The sequence below is a fragment of the Chrysemys picta genome, chromosome 4, assembly GCF_011386835.1.
Source record: "Chrysemys picta bellii isolate R12L10 chromosome 4, ASM1138683v2, whole genome shotgun sequence".
Taxonomy (NCBI): domain Eukaryota; kingdom Metazoa; phylum Chordata; order Testudines; family Emydidae; genus Chrysemys; species Chrysemys picta.
This window is the reverse complement of record NC_088794.1, coordinates 54,271,380-54,292,458: the sequence shown is the minus strand read 5'-3', so window position 1 is coordinate 54,292,458 and position 21,079 is coordinate 54,271,380. Positions and strand designations below refer to the sequence as shown.

Sequence of the window (21,079 nt, the reverse complement as noted above, 5' to 3'; positions counted from 1 at the left end):
GAGAGTCGCCCCTGAAAACCAGGGCAACTTGGATGGCTGGTGCACCGAGCACAGGGGGCTGAACCCAGACCAAGTGGCCAGCCAAGAGTGGTTTGCTCGGGCAGAAGCTGGGTCACGCCCGCGCAGGGTGCCTTTTGTAAGGTGCTGCTAATAGACAAATTACAGCTCTCAGTGTCTGTCAAGGTAGATAAGAGACCATGTGACACACCCCGGCAGTAAATGGTCTGCAGGCAGGGTAAAGGTGCATAGGGAAGTAAAGCAGGAGGGAAGGTGCAGGAGTCCCCTTTCCAGTTCCCCCAGACATCTCAAATCTGTGCCTTGCTGTCGCTAGGGATCTCTGCAGAGTGGGGTTTGAACCTGTGTTGATGTCTGGAGAGCCGGGATGTCTTTCAACAGGAAGAACTGGTCTGCGCTCTCTAGGTAGGTGCTGTGGTTTAATGGTTAATGCTTTCTGGCCCCTCCAGGGGGGTGAGGTGGGGTGGGCTCAGGGGAAAGGAAGGCTGTTAGCGTCGGACAGGTGGGGATGTAAGAGGAACAGGCAAGGATAGCAGCCAGTGTGACTTCAAGTTGGGTAGGACAAAGCCAGCCCTGCAGAGCCTAGGTGGCTGTTGAGCTTCAAAAGGACAAGTAGCCGTAGATAATGCTGGAATTAGGGGTACTGAGGGGGGGTGGCTTGAAGTGGTTTCCATTCTATCCAGGGTTTGCAGTTTGGTTCAATGGCTCTTAGCCCCCCCCCCCCACGCTATAGAAATTGTTACAGCAGCACCCCTATAGCAGCAGCTAAAGGGGGAGATAACCCATGTGTTGACTGTTCATGAATTGTATCTATGGACTAAGAATTATGCATGGCAAAAATTTGCAAAAATCTTTCTGATAATGAATAATTTGGATATTCTTAAAATAGAATGGGGGAGAGGGGAAATAAAAGATGCATTGAATAGTGTAATCCATTGTGGATTATTTAATCAGCTATAGTTAATAATTCTCTTGATGATGCATGAGCCAGAACAGAATACAGCTCACTTATCAACAGCCACTTTGGCTCTGTGGGGTTAAAAGACGTACAAAATACAACCAGCTTATTTTCATCGATAAAAGGTGAAATGTACCCATGTGCAGAGAACCAGGAAAAGCCCCACACTCCACTTAAATAATCCATCAGAAACTGGTCAATAACTGGGAAAACAGTTTCACAAAAATCAACATTTAGAAATTATTTCCACTTGGCAGGGTTTGAAACTGACCCATTTGAAGTCTCTCTTGTGTGTGACATTGTCCATTATAGTTCTACCAAAATAACTTATTAATAAAATCATCAATATTTATATTTAAATTGCTTTTGAATCTTACCGAAAACCCCGAACGAAGGCTTTGGTACAAGAGAGACTTTTGAAAACCATTTCTAAAATATGATTAAGTATATTTGTGGGGTGGGGGAAAGCATCTTGGGAGGAAAAAATGTTAAGAAGATTCAATTTAAAAAAAGATCTTGGACAAACTTTTCATGCAAAAATTTTCAGCCAGCTCTAATATAAGCTTAGGTAGGTCTGTAAGTGCACCATAGAGCGGGTTCTGGCCCTCTACAGAGGGGTGGATTTCTTTCTAAGAGCCTTCTAGTTAAGGCTCCAATCCTGCAAAAGCTTATGCACATGCTTAACTTGATCACAGCTGCAACTACTACTACTAATACCTAGCTCTATCATAGATCTCCAAGTGCTTTACAAAGGAGGTCAGTAATATTATCGCCATTTTACAGGTGGGGAAACTGAGGCAAAGGAAGGTGACCTTGCCCAAGGTCACCCAAAAGCTAGTGGCAGAGCTGGGAATAGAATCTAGATCTCCTGAGTCCCATGCCGGCACTCTATCTACTTGGCAACAATGTCAAGTCAATACTAGTCAAGTTTAGCAGGTGCACAAATGCTTGCAGGACCTAAATATGTAACTGGAGATCAGTACAATGACTATAACATCCTGTGCAGTACAGCACAATTTTGCACATCTAATCAACTGATTGTGAGCACAGAAGGCCTGATCTAAAGCCCAGTGATCTCCATGGGATTGGGATCAGGCCCAAAATGCAGCCTGGAAACCTAGCTGTGTGTGCAGTAATTCGAAGACATGCAAAGCACCATCAGAAGGATTACACAGAAGCTGGCTTTTGTTTTCTTCTTTTAATTAAGGATGGTGAGGCAGGAGGGTCAACTTGCTTCCAAAGTGCAAGGGCTACAGGAGCAAATGCCGGTAGATTTAAATCTGGCTATGAATCACTGTAGTTTGGTGTCAATGTCTAGTGAACATTGTATCTTTCAGAATTGGGTTATTGTAAAAGAGGGTGGGGCCATCTTTTTGCACTGGAAAAAAAACACACAAAGGGAAGGGTGCATGACTCATGCATGCTACAGTAACAAGCTCATACAGTTCCTTGCGTCGAATTCTGGTGCCATTTCTCCTCCTCTTTTTCCAAGGGAGGACAGGTAACTTTCTACCTAGAAAGTCAGGTTTGAAAGTTCTGTGGCTGAGACTTGTAGCTACTTAAACGCTCTTCTCCCCTCCCACCCCACTGGCTCTCTGCTTCTGCTTTGTTCCTTACCCTGTCACTCTAGCCTTCCCCTTCCCCTCCCCACACCTTGCAGCCTGGGAACGGGGAGTCAGGCAGAGAGGAAATGTGCACTTGTGTAAAGGTATAGCACTGCCATAGCAATTATTAACCCGCACAGTGTGACAGCTACAACTCACAGGGTTTGCAATGGCATTAATGCTAGGCTAGGCCTGTTTCTGATCCCACTGACTCCAATGGGATCAGGATTGGGCCCAGTTCCACTTGAATGTTTTAAATGTAAAATTGGGCCCCAAGTTCAGTCAGCAAAAACCAAGCTTGTACTTAAACCATTAACCACATGCTGTTCCCATGGTCTTACTATCTTCCCTTTTAAAATATACTCTAGTGGAAATGCTCACTTTTTTTTTTTTTTTAAACACAAAAGTATATTCCCAGGAAGAGGTTGCAGCCCAAAACACTGCAAAGCTGTGAAATGCATAAGAATCGAAAAGAGCAGGCCAGTGTACTCCAGCTATGGTCTGGGGATTGCTGTTGGTCAGAGAAACACTTGCTGGTGGTCTGTAGAGAGCTGGTTGGTCACCTGATGCTGGCCTCTCCTGCTTGTTTCTTGCAACTGCATTGCATTTAAAGGCAGACAAATGCATCCATACCACATTGCCACTTAAATGTCTAGTTTTCATTAGGCCATTACACAAGCGTGAATGGCAGGGTAGGTGGTGAGTGTAACCACTGATGAATTAAGATGTGGACTACACTATTAAAATGTCTGAGATCTTCCATAAAGAAAGGTGGGTAGGGATAGCTCAGTGGTTTGAGCATTGGCCTGTTAAACCCAGGGTTGTGAGTTCAATCCTTGAGGGGGCCACTTAGGCATCTGGGGCAAAATCAGTAGTTGGTCCTGCTAGTGAAGGCAGAGTACTGGACTCTGACTTTTCGGGGCCCCTTCCAGTTCTATGACATAGGTATATCTCCATATGTTATTTATTATTAAGAAAATTGATTATAAGCAAAAATGAAACTGACTTGTGATTTCATCATTTGAGGGCTTATCTGTGTGGGGAAGTTCTACCTGTTATAAACTGGTATAATTATATTGGTATTACTTAAACTGATTGCATTATGCTGCTATAACTCCCTATGTGGCCGCTCCTATTCTGGAGTGGCTTTGTCAGTTTAAACCACTTCCAAAGCAACATAAACCAAAAGGAGGCTTTGTCTACACTGAGCAGCTTTTAGCGACACGACCATGTTGCTAAAAGTCGGGCAGTGTAAACGCTGTTTGTTGGCACTTTTGCCGACAAAATACGTCCACCCCCTACAAGCGGGGTTCGCGTTGTCGACAGGAGTGATCCTGCCGACAACGAGATGTTTACACTGCCACTTGCTGCGGCAAACTTTTGTCTTTCGGGGCAGAGGGAGGAGAGGCGGCTGGCTTCTTTAAGCACATGGGAACGACAAAACTTTTGTTGTTCAATTGGCAGTGTGGACACAGCCTGAATAATGACCCTCTTACACAAGAATAAGAGTGTCCACATGAGAAGTTCTCTTGGTTTAAATTCAAACCTCAGGTTATACTGTTATAACTTTTTTCTGTGTAGATGAGCCCTGCGCTGAGTCGTGCAAAAAGTCAACAAACAGCATCTGTGGTGGAAAACCAATTTGGTTTTTAAAATTCTTTGTTTTAATGATCTTGGGCATTATTTGCAGCACACTGTGTGTGTGTGTGTGTGTGTGTGTGTGTGTGTGTGAGCTGAAAAAATATGCCAATTATTTTTGGTGGAAAATTTCAAAACTTCAGTGGGGGAGGGCGGAGTAAAAACTATAACATGTTTTTCTTGGTGTCAAAAGCTTTAATTTTTTCTTTTTTACTGAGAACTACAGTTTGTGCTTAAAAACTGAAATGCTTTTGGTAAAAGATTTATTTATTTTAAGCAAAAAAAAATCACTGGTTGGAAAGCCATTTTTCAGTTGTGTTTGGGGTGTGTGTGTGTGGTGATGGAATGTTAATGACCTTTACTTATAGGCAGAACTGGTAATGATGGTTGCCTGAAACCTTCCATTAGAAGAGTTTGTTTTTTTAGTTGCTTGTAACTTTTTACCATACTTCAGCCATTCAGACTAAAATTTTTTGTCTCAGGAGCCTACCTCTGTCTGAATTTTTGTTTTTGTAAGTTTAAGGGAAAAGGGTTCAGTCATTTCTGAGACAGTGCAGGGAGGGAAAAGAATACATTTTGCCCATTTTTAAAATAAATTAAATCTTACAACTGTTCCATTAAGAAGCTCTAGCACTCTAGTCTTGAAATTTGGCAGGGAGTTGGCCTCTATGCCAGGGTTGTAGGTGTTGCTCTTCCTGTGAAAATCCACCCAAACTTGCTCAAGTTATGAGCCTGTAGCAACATCCCAGTTTAACAAACCTCTAGTGAGCAATGTTGTTCTCCAAAAATACTGTCTGGACGAGTATACTCCATCCGCCACTGAGCATGCATCAGCCCAGGGACTGAGCAGGACTTGTTCTGCAACTGGCTGTCAAGGACTGCAAAAAGCATCAAGTGTAGGATTTGAGAGCAGGGAATCTGTCTCCTGTGCTCACAATGTCCCTCTCTGCTGGTTCCTAGGAGAAGCAAGAAGTTTCCTTCCAGTAATGTGGAGGAGTGAGGAGCAGAGACTTGCAAGACAAATGGGGAGGAGGGGATGTGGGGTTGGCAGGGAGGGAGAGAGATAGGGAGGGATTCTTGCTAGAAGCAGGTGTGATGCCAGGGAAAGAGTCTGTGCCCACTAGAGCAGGCTCCCCTACAGACCTTGGACTGGAAGCCCAGATTCTAACCTTGCTGATGACAAAACTAGGGAACCATATGGTACCATGTGATGGAACTTCTGGTTTGCTTATATCAAACTTAAAGATTTAAAAAATGTAACTTCCGTACATTAAAGGAACACTACGGTTCAAAGTCAAGCGCTTAATTCAGGTATTTCCTAATGTTTAGAGTAGCCTGTTCCTGTTTAGGTGTCAGGATTACACATCACACATGATTAGATCTATGTAATCCAGTTTGTATTTCTGCTCCTGTTTTCCATCCTCCCCCAGCCGATACCCACTGGGGCGGGACACTGCCGTGTATCTGACTGGGATGCTGTGCCACTGTCCAATTGCACGCTGCTGTACAGCTCCTCCTTGACCCCTGGGGTGATCACTTGCTCTCTGCAAGCTCAGAGAGGGGTCCCCTGGTAGCTATGCTCCTACAGTGACCCAGTCCACTGGTATCTGACTGGCACGTTCTTGTACGCAGCGTTGTTGTAGCCATGTCGGTCCCAGGATATTAGCAGCAAGGTGGGTGATCTCTTTTACTGGACCCACTTCTGCTGGTGGGAGAGACAAGTTTGTCTCTCACCAGCAGAAATGGGTTCAATGAAAGAGTTGACCTCACTTCCCTTGTCTCTGGTACGCCCTTGTCTCCTTTCCAAGCAGCCTGGCCAGGCAGAGGACTTTGGAGGATGAGGAGGAACAAGCGAGAGAACGCCGGCGGAGAGACCGCAACCTGAGCTCCACCACTGATGCTGAGGATGAAGTCCTTTCCCCTGTGCAGGATCCCAACAAGCAGGCAGTGGAGAGGTGGGAGAGGAGAGGGGTGATTACCTGGGACTGCAGTGCCGGCGTCGCCCGGAATGCTGCACACCCGCCCGGCTTGTCTTGCTCTGCTGGGCCAGAGCCAAAGCCCACATCTCAGTGGGAGTCCTCCCATCAAACGGGTTTTGGATCAGGGCCGCGGGGTGGGGCAGTTAGAACAGGGGAATCCAGGTTCAATTCATGGCTCTGAGAAGCAGAAGGGTCTAGTGGCTAGAGTAGGAGACTGGGTGTCAGGACTCCTGGGTTCTGTTCCTGACTCTGCCACCATGTCATTATGTGACCTTGGGCAAATCACTCCCCCCGTGCCTCCATTTCCCCAAGTGTAAAATGGGGATAACGATATGCTACTTCGCCAATCCTGTTGAGAGCCATGGAGGACCGATGCAATAGAATGATTAATCACTGTTGCTTATGATACAAAGCTGAAGGCTAAGATCTTCAAAGCAGTCCAGGGGAATTAGAGAGACACATTCCATCGAAATTACCCATCCAAATCCCCCTGGACTCCTCTGAAAATCTTAACCCCTATATTTTAATTTGAATCCACTGGTATAAATACCTTCCTCCACCTGCTCTCCAAACCCCCTTTTTCCTCGTCTGTTGCCCAAGGCAAGGGGCAGGATCCTGTCCTCTTCAGAGCAAGCTAAGGCTGCTCTGGCTGCTGTTCCCAGAAGAGTGGAGCAAGTGGCTCTACCTCCCCATGGTGCTAGCTCAGTGCTCTCGGGGGGATGGAGGCTGATCTGGGGCATGGAGCCCCCACAATGCTCTGCCCCCATCAGCTGTATAGGACCACACAGGAACCTAGCCTATGCCTGCAGAATAGGGATTCAAAGAGGGGTAACCGTATGTGCAGGGTGCATTGGGATAAAATGGGGGGGCTCCATAGGTGTTAATCTGGCCTCTCTCAGCTGGGCTGGATTCACTTGCTGTCTAACAAGCAGCCTGCCAGTGTCCCTGGGTGTCAGTGCCCTCTCTCTGTTCCTGCAGGCTACGGCGGCTCAAGGAAGCAGAGCCACCAGCGGCAGCCACGGCCGAAGAGGAGGTGTCTGAGCAGAAGCTGACAGCGGTGCTGAGACCGCAAGAGATTAGGAGGCAGAGGTGGCAGGTGGAGAGCTCAGAAAACCTCCGAAAGGAGAAGGAGCAGCCAGAGAACTGCAGGGAGCCAGACATGGGAGCAGGCCGCCTGGAGGCAGCCCCATGTCGGGGGTCAGCTCGGGATGGGAAAGCTCTGGCAGGGGAACAGCACCAGGGGCTGGCCCAAGAGCCGACGGGCCCAAAGGCAGAACAATGTCTGGGGTTGGCTCCAGAGCAGAAGATCCTGGTAGGAAAACAGCATCAGGGGTTGGCTCAGGATGAGAAAGACCTGATAGCTGACAAGCCCCCGCAGGAGCCAGAGGTGACGGGAGGCCAGCCCCAGGGATCGGCTCAGGAGCAGAAAGACCGTAGTCACCTGGAGGTGAAAGTCTTCTCAAGGGGAAGAAGCCGCATAGAACAAAAACCAGACTCCCCAGTTACTCGCCCCTTCAGCCAGCAGGTGAGAGGCATGTTCGTGGCACTTTACCAGCAGTCTCACGACACTTGGGGGTTTTCCCTAAAAGCCCCAGATCCTCAGTGGGAACGAGGTACCTCTGAGGAGCTGGACCCGGGTGACTTTGTGAGTATCCTGGCTTCTGTTTAAAAAGGGAGCTGGCATCGAACCTTCTGGAGAAAAGCTTGAAACGTGAAGTGGGTGCAACCCAAAGGCTCTGACGCTAAACGGCAAAGAGCCCGGAACGTGTTCATTTAAAAATCATGACTTGGATCCTGGGCTTGGTGATGCTGCACTTGGGCCTGGAAAGAGCAGTGCTGCCAAAGGGGAGAAAAGGATGGGAGGGGGGGGGGAGGAGGAGGGAGGGGGGGTGTTACTTCCCCAACTCTAGAACTCTGCCTCTAGATGAGATAGTGCCAGTACCCGCTTCCCCTCATTGAGCCAAACCTTGAGCCCTCTCCTAGGCAACCCCCCCATTGGCCTCAGTGATGATTGGGCCTAGGGAGGAGCTTGGGGTTTGGCCCATCCAGTCGGGATTCCGGTGGTCTAGGCTGCTCAGGTGCTTGGTGGATCTGCTGAGCCCCCAAGTGTTGCTCCCGGCTCTCGTAGCCATGCCTGGAAACCTTCCTGCTGGCTCTTGACTGATGTGTAGGGGTGTGTTCCTCCCTCAGGATACAGCAAGGAATCCCCCGCGGGCTCAGGAAACAGCAGGGTCACCCACCACCCAAGACAGACCCGGAGGCTCCTCGGTTACTTCCCCCATTCAGATCACCTACAGCAGCTCGTTCAAACGCATCAGCCCCAGGACGGTCTCTTTCCGGGTGAGTGCTGAAATGGGCAGGGAAAAGTGGCACTCCAGGCAGTGGAAGCTGGGTTTATTCTAGCTGTATGGGAGAGGCTCCCTCCAGCTGTCCTCAGCAGGAGTAGTTTTCTCAGTTCTCTGCAGGCTGGGGGGGCTTGCAGACTCCATTCCAGTGGGCACAGAGATCCAATCCCAGGTTTTCTCCTTTGAGGCTGCACCTAGAGTCCAGGTGGATAGAGCATAGGGGCAGAGGCCCTTCCATGTGAGTGCTGCAGTCCTGCAAAGATTATTTTCCTCTCTAGAATCCAGTCCCTATGGGTGCAGAAATCCAGTCCAGGTCTTCTCCTTCCCATTGTTATGTAGAATCTGCTCCAGCTGGGCTCAGGTTATTCCCAGATCATCTCCTTGTAGCATTTACTAGAGAGGCAGAGTTGTGTGTTCTCCATCCGGGGTGTGGGAGACTCGGGAAGCTCCATTACAAGGATCCAGGGAAGCATGGAAGTTTGGAGAAGCTGGAATTGAAGTGCTTGGTGCCATGGGCCACAGAGGCACTGCCAGTCTCTGGAAAAGACAGTGCCCAGCCAGATCACTGGTCTTGGCTCTGCCTCAGGTTCCCCAAAAGGCAGAACCTTTTGCAGGGTGGGCCACGTTCCTCCCTGGTGCAGCTCCAATGAGTGGCCCCAGGGGTCTGCGAGTACAGCATGCCAGCTGCTCAACTTGTCTGTCCTGTGTCTTCGCATTGCGGAATTCTGCTCAGGACCCCCAAATCAGGAGCCGCTGTGCTGTCCCTCTGCCTGGGCAAGCGGGAGTTTTGCTGCTGCTAAGCTGTGGGTCCACTCCCTGCCCCACCAGCCTCTCTGCCTGGCCAGCAAACACTTCAAGAGTCGGCCAGTCTAAACATTGCCTTGTAGGTAATGGTGAATTCCAGCCCCCAAGTTCCCCAGCCACTGTCCTGCCATGTCCAGTGCCTCCCCCTGGATACTCACAGGAATTAAATTCGCTGCCTCCAAAGACACCGAGCACACACCAATCTGTTAGCTTAGCTCAGCTTCTCTTCACCTTTGTATAACAGCACTGAGATGGCTCAGAGTAAAACTAAGAAAGCTTATCAACAAAGAGATTGAAGTGATATTAAGCAAGAATAAGAGACCGCTGTGGTTACAAACACCACTACGTGTGCTTTCTAGTGACAGCAACTCAACGTTGGCAAGTTACAATCTTTGGCCAAGCAATTTCCTTACTTGCCTTCAGTTTCCAGCATCCCAAGCTCTCCAGACCAGGGGCTCCAACTTTCATAGGTCCAGAGGGTCCTATACCCTTATGTACACCCTAAGTCAGGGGTTCTCAACCTTTTTCTTTCGGAGGCCCCCACCAACATGCTATAAAGTCCACAGCCCACCCTTGCCACAACAACTGTTTTTCCACATATAAAAGCCAGGGCTGGTGTGAGAGGTAGCAAACAGGGCAATTGCCTGGGCCCCACACCACAGGGATCCCAGCAAAGTGAAGTTGCTCAGGCTTTGGCCCCAGGTGGCAGGGCTCAGGGCCCTGAGCTTCAGCCCCCCCACAGCGGGGCTTTGGGTTTTTGCCCTGGGCCCCAGCAAGACTACCACGGTCCCTGCTTGTTGGATCCCCTGAAACCTGCTTGTGGCTGCCCTCAGAGGGCCCTGGACCTCTGGTTGAGAACCACTGCCTTAAGTGATAGATAACTAAAATGTCTTTCTGCTCCCATTATGTTACCCAAAATCCATTGTCTCTGCCTTGAGCCAGGAAGGCTTCCTTAGGTGCAGATTCTGTCCTCAGGTGTGACTGTTAAAGCTATCAAGCAGGGAAGAGGGTTGTTTGTTTACCATATATGTAAATGTCCTTTCATTGGCCTCCCCAGCCGGACAGACAGGTAAATACGCATTCCTTTGTCTAGAGCAGGCTGGGTCTAGGCTCTGCCTCCAAAACCTCTTTTAAGAACCTGTTTCCAGAACACATCTGTAACTTTGTTCACAACCCATTCGCGCATCACTCACAGATTTTTTTTTTTTTGGGACAACATGTCACCAGTTAACACAAGTTTTAGAAACATGTTGCGGCAATGAGTGAGCCAGGGCTGACGTAAGTTATGGCATGGTGGGCCCTCTGCCAGTTGGCACTGAGGGACTCGTAGGGTCACACCCCTCCAGAGCAGTGATTTTAGCAGACTTGGGGAGATGAAGGATTATAATCCTTTCCTCTCCTGGCTCGTGCTGTCCCAGATAAGGGCATTTCTTGCAGCACACGCTGTACTGACCCCAGGACTTTCCAAGTTGAGTAGCTAAGGAAGCTGTAGGGCAGTCTGGCTCTGCGGAATTGATCAGGGGGCAGTTGTTCTGTGCTGAAAAATGTCCAGCATATGTGCTGGGATCAGTCCTGCCTGGGAAGGGTTTTCATATGGATGGATTGCCTGGATCCAGAAGGAGAGTAGCTGGAACTGTGTCTGTTGGAACGGAGTCAGGGTGCTGTGGCCAAGCAGGTTTTAGAGCAGTTTCTGCAGGGATGGCCTTCGGCACAGGATGGAGAGATGCCACCTCTCCATCAGGACGTCTTGCCAGAAGGTTCTTGTTCTCTGGGATCACGGGGCAGGAGGATGAGGCAGGCTGGTCAGGAGATTTGGGGGGTGGGGAGGGCGCTTGCAGTGAAGGAAGAAAGAGGGGACATTTGAGGGCAGGGGGAGGAAGGAAAGAGAAATGGTGAGACCAAAGGGATGGAGATATACATGGGCTGTGGAGGAGGGAATAGACTGATGAGAGAATCTCTGGCGCAGGGTGGAAACTGAACATGTTCTTGGTCCAGGGTTCCACCGTACTTTAGCCAGCCCCAAGGGGAGGGGACCAGGTTCAGAAGTGATTGGAACCGACCCACATTTTCACTCAGACCAAACCTTTCCTGAAGTCTGAAGACGTTGGGAACTTTTCTGTCATGTTTGAGACACCTTCTTCTCTCCTCCTTCTCTCCCCCCCCCCCCCCCCCCGGTGCTCCATGGTCCCCATTGGGATCTGAAGCAGAAGGGGTTCTGGACTCCAAGGTTGCCAGTACAGATTGCTCACGTGGCTCAGAGAAGCCACCAAATGTTGCTCTGTGCTAGGGTGAATGTCTGAACTCTGGGAGACATGGGGAAAGTTCACACAGCCCTGCTCATCCCCAGCCCTAGGAAGGGGGCCTTCTCCCAGCCCATCTCGTGCCCTCCCATTGTTCCATGTCTCATCTCCCTTGCTTGCATTTCCAGGTGATCTCTAGAAAAGACAAGGAAGAAAATGCATTAACCAGAAGGTCAGTGGGTTTTACTTGTATTTCTGGTAATGTCACAAAGCTGCTAATCACTCTGACCTTCCCCCACCAGCGGCCATCCAAAGATCTCAAAGCATGCCCCAAACTTTAATGAATTAATCCTAGTACACCACCTCTGATGATGGGTATCCTCGCTCCCCTGGACTTGCACAGCAAATCTAGTGATTGCTCCTGCTCCAGAAATAGAATTCAGATCTCCTCCCCCCACCTCTTTGTTCATTAGGCCTCACTGTTGTACATGAGGAGGGGGTGTTTGGATGGCCCTGGTGAGAAGATCCAGATAGACAGAGACAAAATATGCTGAGTCCTCCAGTTTTATTGTCTATTGGCTTATACTGTAGCCCTACTGATCAGACCCCTATTAGTGCTTCCTACCAACCAGGCCCAGACTGCACCTTGGCATTTCAACCCTATGCAAAGTTTACCCCAGCACCTCTTTGTGTGGCAGGGCCTGTCCAGAGTCAAAGACCTCTTGTGGAATTTGGGGGTGTTCCCCTTGCAGGAGACCTGCCCTCAGTGCATCATTGTGTGGTGTGTTGTCATTTGGCTTCGCTGGAGTGGTTGTCTATGGTGACCTGGTCCTGCTCCCATGGAAGTGGCTGGCAAAACTCCCATTGACTTCCATGGCACTAGAATCCAGGCTCGTAGTCTGTGCACTGCCAGAGAACGGGAAATAGTATTAGGCAAATAGCAAATGTGCTGTGCGCTTGGCTCGAGTGGTGACACCTCAGCTGTGCTCCTTCCAGAAGTGGATCCATATTCGAACTTCTTGGGTTGAAACTGACCAAAGCAGAAGACTTCTTTTAGTAAAGTCTCTCCTCCCTGGGCTCAGTTCTCCTGTCTCACCCTACTGTAAATCAGGAGAAACTCCATTCTCAATGGGTCTCTACTGGAATAAAACTGATGTGAGATCAGAATGGGGGTCCCTTGACTTTATCAAATACTGAATATCAGTGAGGGGGAAGTCCTGCACTGAGGACAATGCAGAAAAAATGGGGGCGGGGGGAGGGGAGGGAGGAAGAGCTTCCTCTGAAAACAGGAGGGAACCAGACAAACATGAAGTTGATTTCTCTTCCAATGAAACAAACCCAAGATCAAATCACCTCTACCCAGGAAACACCCAAAAAATTCCAGATTTTTTTGCCTCATTTCAGCCCCATAAATGACTCCTGGGGTGGAAACAGCTGGCTGGGCAGAGAGGCTGGTGTATCAGGGAGCTGACATGCAGCTTAGCTGAGTAGAGAGCAGATACTGGGGCAGTAAGAGGCTGGGGAGTCAGGGAAGTGGTCCCCAAACAACTGGGAGAGAGATGGAGATGTTTGAATTAGATGGTATGAGCCAAAGTTGTCATGTGCGTATATTGCCGTTTGACAATGTGCATTCACCACCATTTTGTGACTGTACTAATTACACCTGTGCAATGAGTACATAAATATAATGGAGAAGTTCTCTCACTGATCACTGGGGGTTGCGATTCCCTCTCCAGCTGGAGGGAATTGGAGACACAACACAATGTGAAGAGGTACGGGGCCTTCGTTATCCCCGAAGGACCCAGAGAATCCTGGCAGAAGCAATTGTTGCGATGGTGTCGCTTGACCCTGGTCATCTGTGTTCTGGATCTGATGAAGGTGGAAGCTGGGACTCTGGGTTTGAGGACAGAGCAGGGGTAGGATTCTGGGTTTGGGTCATGAATTGCCAGAGACGGGAGTCTGGCAAATCTGGGTCTCATGATGTTCCCTGATAGGTAAAGTACTATTACAGCCTACATCTGCTTTCTAGCTCTTTGGACATAGGATGTGTCGGGTGCTTGCCTGGGACTTTGTTGACCCAAGTTCAGTTCCATGCTCTGCCCTAGATTCTCTGCATGACCTTGGGCAAGATCCTCAAAGGTATTTAGGTATCTAATTCCCATTGTTCCACTGTGGCCTCAGTTTTGGAGCTGTACAGTGTGGGGATGATAGAGGTGCCATGCCTCCCCAGGGCAGCTTGTGAGGATGGATCCATCAAAGATGTGCTCAGATTTGATAAAGGGCTATGTCAGACATCTTAAAAACTACTTAACTGGCTTCAGTGTAGTAATATGATAAGTGAAGCTAAAGTATTTTTATCCCCATTTTATAAGGGAGAAACTGAGGCAGAGAGGGAAATGGAATTGCCCCATGTCTCCCAGTGAAGAGCTGGGAATAGGCTCCCCTGGTGCCAAATAGACCTCCCCTAGCCCTGCCTGTCACTAGGCAGACGTTGCCATGGCATGAAGGATGTTGGGGGATTTCACTCTGCTCTTTTCCATCCCTTCGGCGATCGGGGGAGGTCCCAGATGACTGGAAAAAGGCTAATGTAGTGCCCATCTTTAAAAAAGGGAAGAAGGAGGATCCGGGGAACTACAGGCCAGTCAGCCTCACCTCAGTCCCTGGAAAAATCATGGAGCAGGTCCTCAAGGAATCAATTATGAAACATTTAGAGGAAAGGAAAGTGATCAGGAACAGTCAGCATGGATTCACGAAGGGGAAGTCGTGCCTGACTAACCTAATTGCCTTCTATGATGAGATAACTGGCTCTGTGGATGAGGGGAAAGCAGTGGATGTGTTATTTCTTGACTTTAGCAAAGCTTTTGATACTGTCTCCCACAGTATTCTTGCCACCAAGTTAAAGAAGTATGGGCTGGATGAATGGACTGTAAGGTGGATAGAAAGCTGGCTAGATCGTCGGGCTCAACGGGTAGTGATCAATGGCTCCATGTCTAGTTGGCAGCCGGTTTCAAGTGGAGTGCCCCAAGGGTCGGTCCTGGGGCCGGTTTTGTTTAATATCTTTATTAATGATCTGGAGGATGGTGTGGACTGCACTCTCAGCAAGTTTGCAGATGACACTAAACTAGGAGGCGTGGTAGATACACTAGAGGGTAGGGATCGGATACAGAGGGACCTAGACAAATTAGAGGATTGGGCAGAAAAAAACCTGATGAGGTTCAACAAGGACAAGTGCAGAGTCCTGCACTTAGGACGGAAGAATCCCATGCACTGCTACAGACTAGGGACCGAATGGCTAGGTAGCAGTTCTGCTGAAAAGGACCTAGGGGTCACAGTGGACGAGAAGCTGGATATGAGTCAACAGTGTGCTCTTGTTGCCAAGAAGGCTAACGGCATGTTGGGCTGTATAAGTAGGGGCATTGCCAGCAGATCGAGGAACGTGATCGTTCCCCTTTATTCGACATTGGTGAGGCCTCATCTGGAATACTGTGTCCAGTTTTGGGCCCCACACTACAAGAAGGATGTGGAAAAATTGGAAAGAGTCCAGCGGAGGGCAACAAAAATGATTAGGGGTCTGGAGCACATGATTTATGAGGAGAGGCTGAGAGAACTGGGATTGTTTAGTCTCCAGAAGAGAAGAATGAGGGGGGATTTGATAGCAGCCTTCAACTACCTGAAGGGGGGTTCCAAAGAGGATGGAGCTCGGCTGTTCTCAGTGGTGGCAGATGACAGAACAAGGAGCAATGGTCTCAAGTTGCGGTGGGGGAGGTCCAGGTTGGATATCAGGAAAAACTATTTCACTAGGAGGGTGGTGAAACACTGGAATGCGTTACCTAGGGAGGTGGTGTAGTCTCCTTCCTTGGAGGTCTTTAAGGCCCGGCTTGACAAAGCCCTGGCTGGCATGATTTAGTTGGGAATTGGTCCTGCTTTGAGCAGGGGGTTGGACTAGATGACCTCTTGAGGTCCCTTCCAACTCTGATATTCTATGATTCTATGATTCTATGATTCCCCCTCCCCAGTGCCAGTGTGAGACATCCAGCCAATAGCATCCGGATCGAGGAGAAACTGGAGAAATACACCTCAGCTGTGCAGGTAAATGGAGCCCCGAGGTAATGGGGGAGGGACCCTTGGCAGGGCCGGCTCCAGGCACCAGCTTACCAAGCAGGCGCTTGGGGCAGCCTCTCCGGAGAGGGGTGGCATGTCCAGCTGTTCAGCGGCAATTTGGCGGACGGTCCCTCACTGCTGCTCGGAGCGAAGGACCTCCCGCCGAATTGCCACCGCAGATCGCGATCGCGGCTTTTTTTTTGTTTTTGTTTGGCTGCTTGGGGCGGCCAAAACCCTGGAGCCAGCCCTGACCCTTCGCCAGGGAGGGCTGGGCCTGCAGGCCCTGTGAATGCCCAGCTAGTTCTGTGGTCTCTAGGTGGAAATGGGTGGTTTCTGAGCTCTGCATGGTTGTGCAGTGTATGACCTGGGGAGAAGGAGAAGCAACAGGGAGTCAAGGAGAGTCTGTCACACAGAGCTGAGGGCAGGGGCTGGGGAAGAACCTGCCCTAGCCAAAGGGGAGTAGGGACCTGCCTCAGCCGTTCACACAGAGGGAGTGGGGCCTTCCAAGGGACAGAGGACATTCCTCCACCAGGCAGGTGATGTGGTAACAGGGGAGGGGAAAATGACAGGGGGCTGGGGTGAGAAACTGGGCTGCCCTTCATTCATGCATTGAGAAACCCATGAGGAGTGGGGGGCGGGAGGTCAGCCTTGGCAGGACCAGACCAGGCCCCCTACATGAATCTAGGGCTCTAACACAGATGGATCCTGTCTCTCTGCTCCTAGCGATCCGAGGTGAAGTCCCCTGTGACCATGCCGAGAGGTTTTCTCCCCTCCTTGGAGGGTGTGGCCAGCAAGCGCAGCATCTTCGAGGCCAATGCCCCCAGCAAAGCTGATCCAGCCCCCGTCAGAAAGGTGAGGGCTGAGGTGGGACTGAGCATGGACTGGGGGAGGGACCCCCGTGAGTCCCTCCATTTGAAAACCCCACCCCCATCTTCAGGTAGGGGACACTGGGCAGATGGTGGGGGAGACTTGAGGTGGAGGAACCCTCAGGGTGCAGAACTGACACAGCTGGTCCCTCAGCTCAGTGGCACCTGCCAGGCAGAGGCTGGGTGGCTGCATGCCCTGGTGGATCCTCCTCCTAGCGGCTGCTGGCTGGGATCCCATGTGGCAGGTGTGCATTTCCTTTGCAGCTCCCCAGGCTGGCTGCATGGCCAAGGGCTCCCCTGCAGCAAGGGGGGTAAAAGCTGGCCGAGGCATCTTCCAAATGGTGCATTCTAGAAGGCTTCACACAGGTCAGCAGGTGGCGCCCTTGCAGCTTGTGCTAAGCCATGTTGCAACCCAGAGGTGGCTGTGTTCCAGTGGTGGGTAACATGCAGTCTTAACTCTGGTCCTGTTGTGGCAGGAGAATTTGAGGCTCCCTGGCGTGGTGTCATCTCGCATCAACCTGTGGATAAGCAAGGCCCAGGAACCCAGCAAGGATGGAGGAGTCAAGGTATCGGCTGTGCTGGGGCATTGCACTAAAGTGCTGGTGCTTTGACAGCCTGGTGCGGGGACCCTGCATCAGGGAGCTGCCAGGTCATGACAGCGATTGCAAAGTGGGCCAGATCATGCTGATCGGAATTGTTTGTAGACTAGCGCTGGCCACAGGGCTGGCTCCAGCATTTCTGCCGCCCCAAGCGCCCCCCCCCCCCAAAAAAAACCCCGCGATCGCTGGTGGCAATTGAGGGGAGTGGGGGAAAAAGCCGCGGTCGGCAGTTCAGCGGCAGGTCCTTCGCTCCTAGAAGGAGTGAGGGACCTGCCACCCCCAAATTGCTGCAGGTGCTGCCCCTCTCCCTTGGCCGCCCCAAGCACCTGCTTGTTAAGCTGGTGCCTGGAGCCGGCCCTGGCTGGCATGTTCCAGCAGGATTTAAGTCCCCTGCACCCTTCAGCAGCTCCAATTCGAGCCACCTCACCTGCCTTAGAGTTTCCCACCTGGTGGGATTTTGAGGCTCCTCCAGGAACTCATGGTTATACACTAATCCCAAGCAAAAAGCCTTGGCTTCTCCACGGACTCCAGCAAAGAATTATTCCCCTGCCCTTCCCCCTCTCCCCTCCCCCCCCCATGAGGGGGTGCTGGCAGTCCGCAGTGAACAGGCCCCACACTGAATGCGCTAATCACAAAGGTTCACACTCAGTGAAGCCCTTGCTGGGGGGCTGCTTGTGGACCCCAGACCAGCCACACTTCCTCAGGGACATTGCGAAAATCCCTCTGCAGGGCTGGTGGGTCTGCACATGACGAAACAGGCCGTGGCCAGGGAAGGGGACTGTGGGGATTCGCTGCTCCATGCATTATCCCCACAAACCCTACAGGGACTTCTGCAGACACTAGCTCGTCCATGCACCACGCTTGTGCTGCAGTGGTTCCCTGGGCATCCCTTGGCAGTGGGACTCTGCCAGAGACATGTGGCCATAGCAGTGGGGAGCCTGGTGGAAGGTCCCTCTGGCAGCGCAGCAGCACGGGGCTTTTGGATGGATGACAGCTGGTTTCTGCAGACCAGGGTGGCTACTAATACATGTAGGAGTGGTGCCAAGGAGTTTACATGGGTGTTTGCCTGCAGAGGGGAATCTGGGTCCAAGATCTCTGCTCCTGTCTGTGCTGCAATGCAGCTGCGTTCTGCTCCGACTCCATCAACTGAGCCATGGGGCACCAAGGGCCGATCTCCTATTGCAGTGCCAGGGAATAGCTGAGTTTGGGGCAGGAGCAGGCGTGGCTGCAACATTGGCAAATGCACTCCCTGCTGAGCTGATGGCTCTCCATCTGCTGGGGAGACATGGGGGGGAGGGTGTTTTGGGAGGGGTTTCACAGCTGCCTTATGCCAGCACTGCCAGTGTAAAGTGACTGTCCTGCAACCATCCAATTCCTGCCCGTTAGCCTAGTTTGAAGCAGTTCCGATGTTGCTAATGTAATGGCCTGGATTTGCCAATCCCAGCACCCAAAGGTTCGGATCTGATCCGAACTGCTTGGGTCTGTTTGGATCCAGGGTTCTGGGTCAGGCCCCATCTTCAGTTTAGACCGATGCAATGTTCTGTGCAGTGTCGTCCGTGCCCAGAGCAAACCCTTGCACAGCCTGTTCCTCCTCTCCTTGCAGGACGCTGGGAGAACCGACAGCGTGACAAAGCGCAACCTCTGGGCCAAGCGGCCTGACGACTCCTCCAGTGACACCAGGGTAAGAGCAGAGGGAGCATGGAGCTCGCTCACGTGACCTGCCCGGATTGTGCCAAGGGCCAGTGGCTGAGTTGGGCTTGAGTCCCTGGAATCTCCCCACCAGAGCAGCACAAAGTAGCCACAGCAAGGGCCAGGACCTGTAGCCATTAAGGGACCATGCAGAGGTCTGAGTGCACAGGCTGGCCTGCCTCACTGGGGGTATGTTGGGGGTGATGGGAGGAGCAGCAAAGAGGAGCTGGTAGTAGGGGAACTTGCATAGAGGGTGGGTCACAAGGAGGCAGGAGAAGATGTGGTGGGCAGGAAATCGGGTGTGTTGTGGGGTGGGGAAGAGCTGGGCAGCAGCTGAACATAACTGGGGAGCGCTGTGCCGGTGGTTTGGGTGCCTTTATAAGGGGCTAAACCTCAGTGCAGACACTGATCACGGTAGTTCAAAGCACCTTTCTCTCTGCTGCAGCCTCTGACCCAGCCTGATGATGCCCTTTGTCTCTTTCAGCTGTAACACTACAAGACTCCCTGGGGATAATCTCTTGCTGTGATGATCAAAGCCTGGCCCTATGCAATCCTCCAGCATCCCTTCATGGCTTTGTCTCTGAGCATCTCCCTCCCATAAGACCAACGCTGCCTGGAGACCCATGTCCTGCTTTCCTCTTATGGCGCTGGGTGTTTCGGGGGCCTCTTACTTCTGACTGGTGGATGGGAAGGAAGAAGCTTTGAAGATGACTCGTGTCCTGCTGTCCCATCCCACCTCCCAGTCTAGCTATGACTTATCAAAGCCATGAGTGCTGTCCACATTGATGGTATGAGATCTTTGCTGCCCTGTCCCTGGACAATGCTTCAGCGTCTCCAGTTACCGTGTGCTATGACATGTGCTGTACCTGCAACAGACTGAACCAGGGAACCCGCATCCGGCTGCTAAAGCCAGCTCCAGAGCGTTGCTAGCAGTGGCCGGGCTCGGGGCTCAGGCCATTACAGCATTGCCCCTGTAGGTCCCGGGTTAAAAGCCAGCCCAGGCTTCACACAGTGGTAGCTGTAGGTAGCAGTGTTGTCTGGCTGAGGGAAGAGCTGTCTCCGCTAAGTTCCTACCTCAGCAGATGGGCCCCAACACAGCCATCCCTCAGCAAAGGGGCCATGAGGCCTGACCTCTCCTCCCCCACTAGAAAACCTCCCTGTAAGTCAGGGCTCAGGTGTGTTGGCTGGGTGCGGTGCAGGCAGGAAACCACTGCTGACCTGCGGCTCTTGGAGGATGTCTGCTGCAGGGTGTGGCATTCGTTGGGCCAGATCCATGGGCTGCCTTGGTTGACACTGCTGAGTATCTGGCCAAGCATCCGTCACTGCTTCATACCCCATCCATTCACACATGTGCACCACACTGTCCCTCCCCCTGGACACTCACTGGGGCTGTCCTGGGGGAGCAGTGTCTGCATTGTCCCTGGTTTGGTGTCAGAGGCCAATGGCCCCTTTAGCTCCCTTACTCCCAGTGTGTCACATGGGAGGGTGGCAGTTCTCAAGCTTTCCCATGCTAGTGCCCTGCCCCTTCCCCCCCCCCTCCCCCCCCGCCAGGACCCCTCTCCCATTTAGCAAGGGAGGCCCCCTTGGCAATTCTGGTCCTTAGTGCAGGGGCTCTCAGCCTAGAGGCCCATCTGCACCTGGGACGGCTGCCGGGAAGTCCCAGACCCTGCTCACCCACACTCGCAGGAGCCTGCCCGTTCTTATCCTTGCCTTCGTTGTATGGAACTGTAAAGCTGCTCTTAATGTGACGTGCCCCTGCGCTCCCCAGTTGCGGCCTGGAACTCACCCCTAGTGGGAGCCTTTCCCAGGAGCACTGCCCTCTCTTAGGCTGGGGAGGGGCAGGGGCAGCTTTAGGACACTGGGGAGGGAGCACAGCGGAGAGCTCCTACAATGGTAGTGTCCAAACGCCTCAGCCTAAGGAGCAAGCACCTTAGTGCAGAAAGGCTGAGAGCTGCTTTAGCGAGCCCTAGGCTGGGGGGTTTTTTTAGCTTGAGCCTCTGTGCTTGTCTGGGCTTCCCCGAGCTCCCCCTGGATCCGCTCTCACCCCGCTGGCTTTGGAAGGAACCTGCTGCTTTTGATATAGCTTTTCCCTAATAAATGGCGCTTTCTTTAAGATGCTTCTGGTCTCAGACTGTTCTTGGGGGGGGGGGGGAGGGGGCTTGCTGTGAATCGCTCTGGACAATGAGGCAGATGAGCTGCTGGCCTCTGGAGAGCGGGATGGGGGTTGGTTGGGGCTTGATG

The 21,079-nt window shown here is 51.5% G+C and overlaps 1 protein-coding gene across 2 annotated transcripts; it reads left to right on the top strand.

Annotated features, from left to right (window-relative positions):
* The first annotated feature begins 98 nt into the window (after positions 1-98).
* LAD1 (ladinin 1) lies at positions 99-20,951 on the top strand. Of its 2 annotated transcripts, none has more exons than XM_005310630.5 (10): positions 99-420; positions 6,027-6,170; positions 7,173-7,719; positions 8,385-8,534; positions 11,772-11,815; positions 15,600-15,672; positions 16,408-16,536; positions 17,027-17,116; positions 18,753-18,830; positions 19,323-20,951. In XM_005310630.5, the coding sequence occupies exons 1-10, from the start codon at positions 383-385 to the stop codon at positions 19,326-19,328; spliced, it is 1,299 nt and encodes a 432-aa protein (XP_005310687.4). In that variant the 5' UTR covers positions 99-382; the 3' UTR covers positions 19,329-20,951. The 2 variants fall into 2 exon arrangements, with proteins under 2 accessions (XP_005310687.4, XP_042700014.2); XM_042844080.2 differs by having other exon boundaries at positions 245-420; positions 6,024-6,170; positions 19,323-19,462.
* The last annotated feature ends 128 nt before the right edge of the window (positions 20,952-21,079 follow it).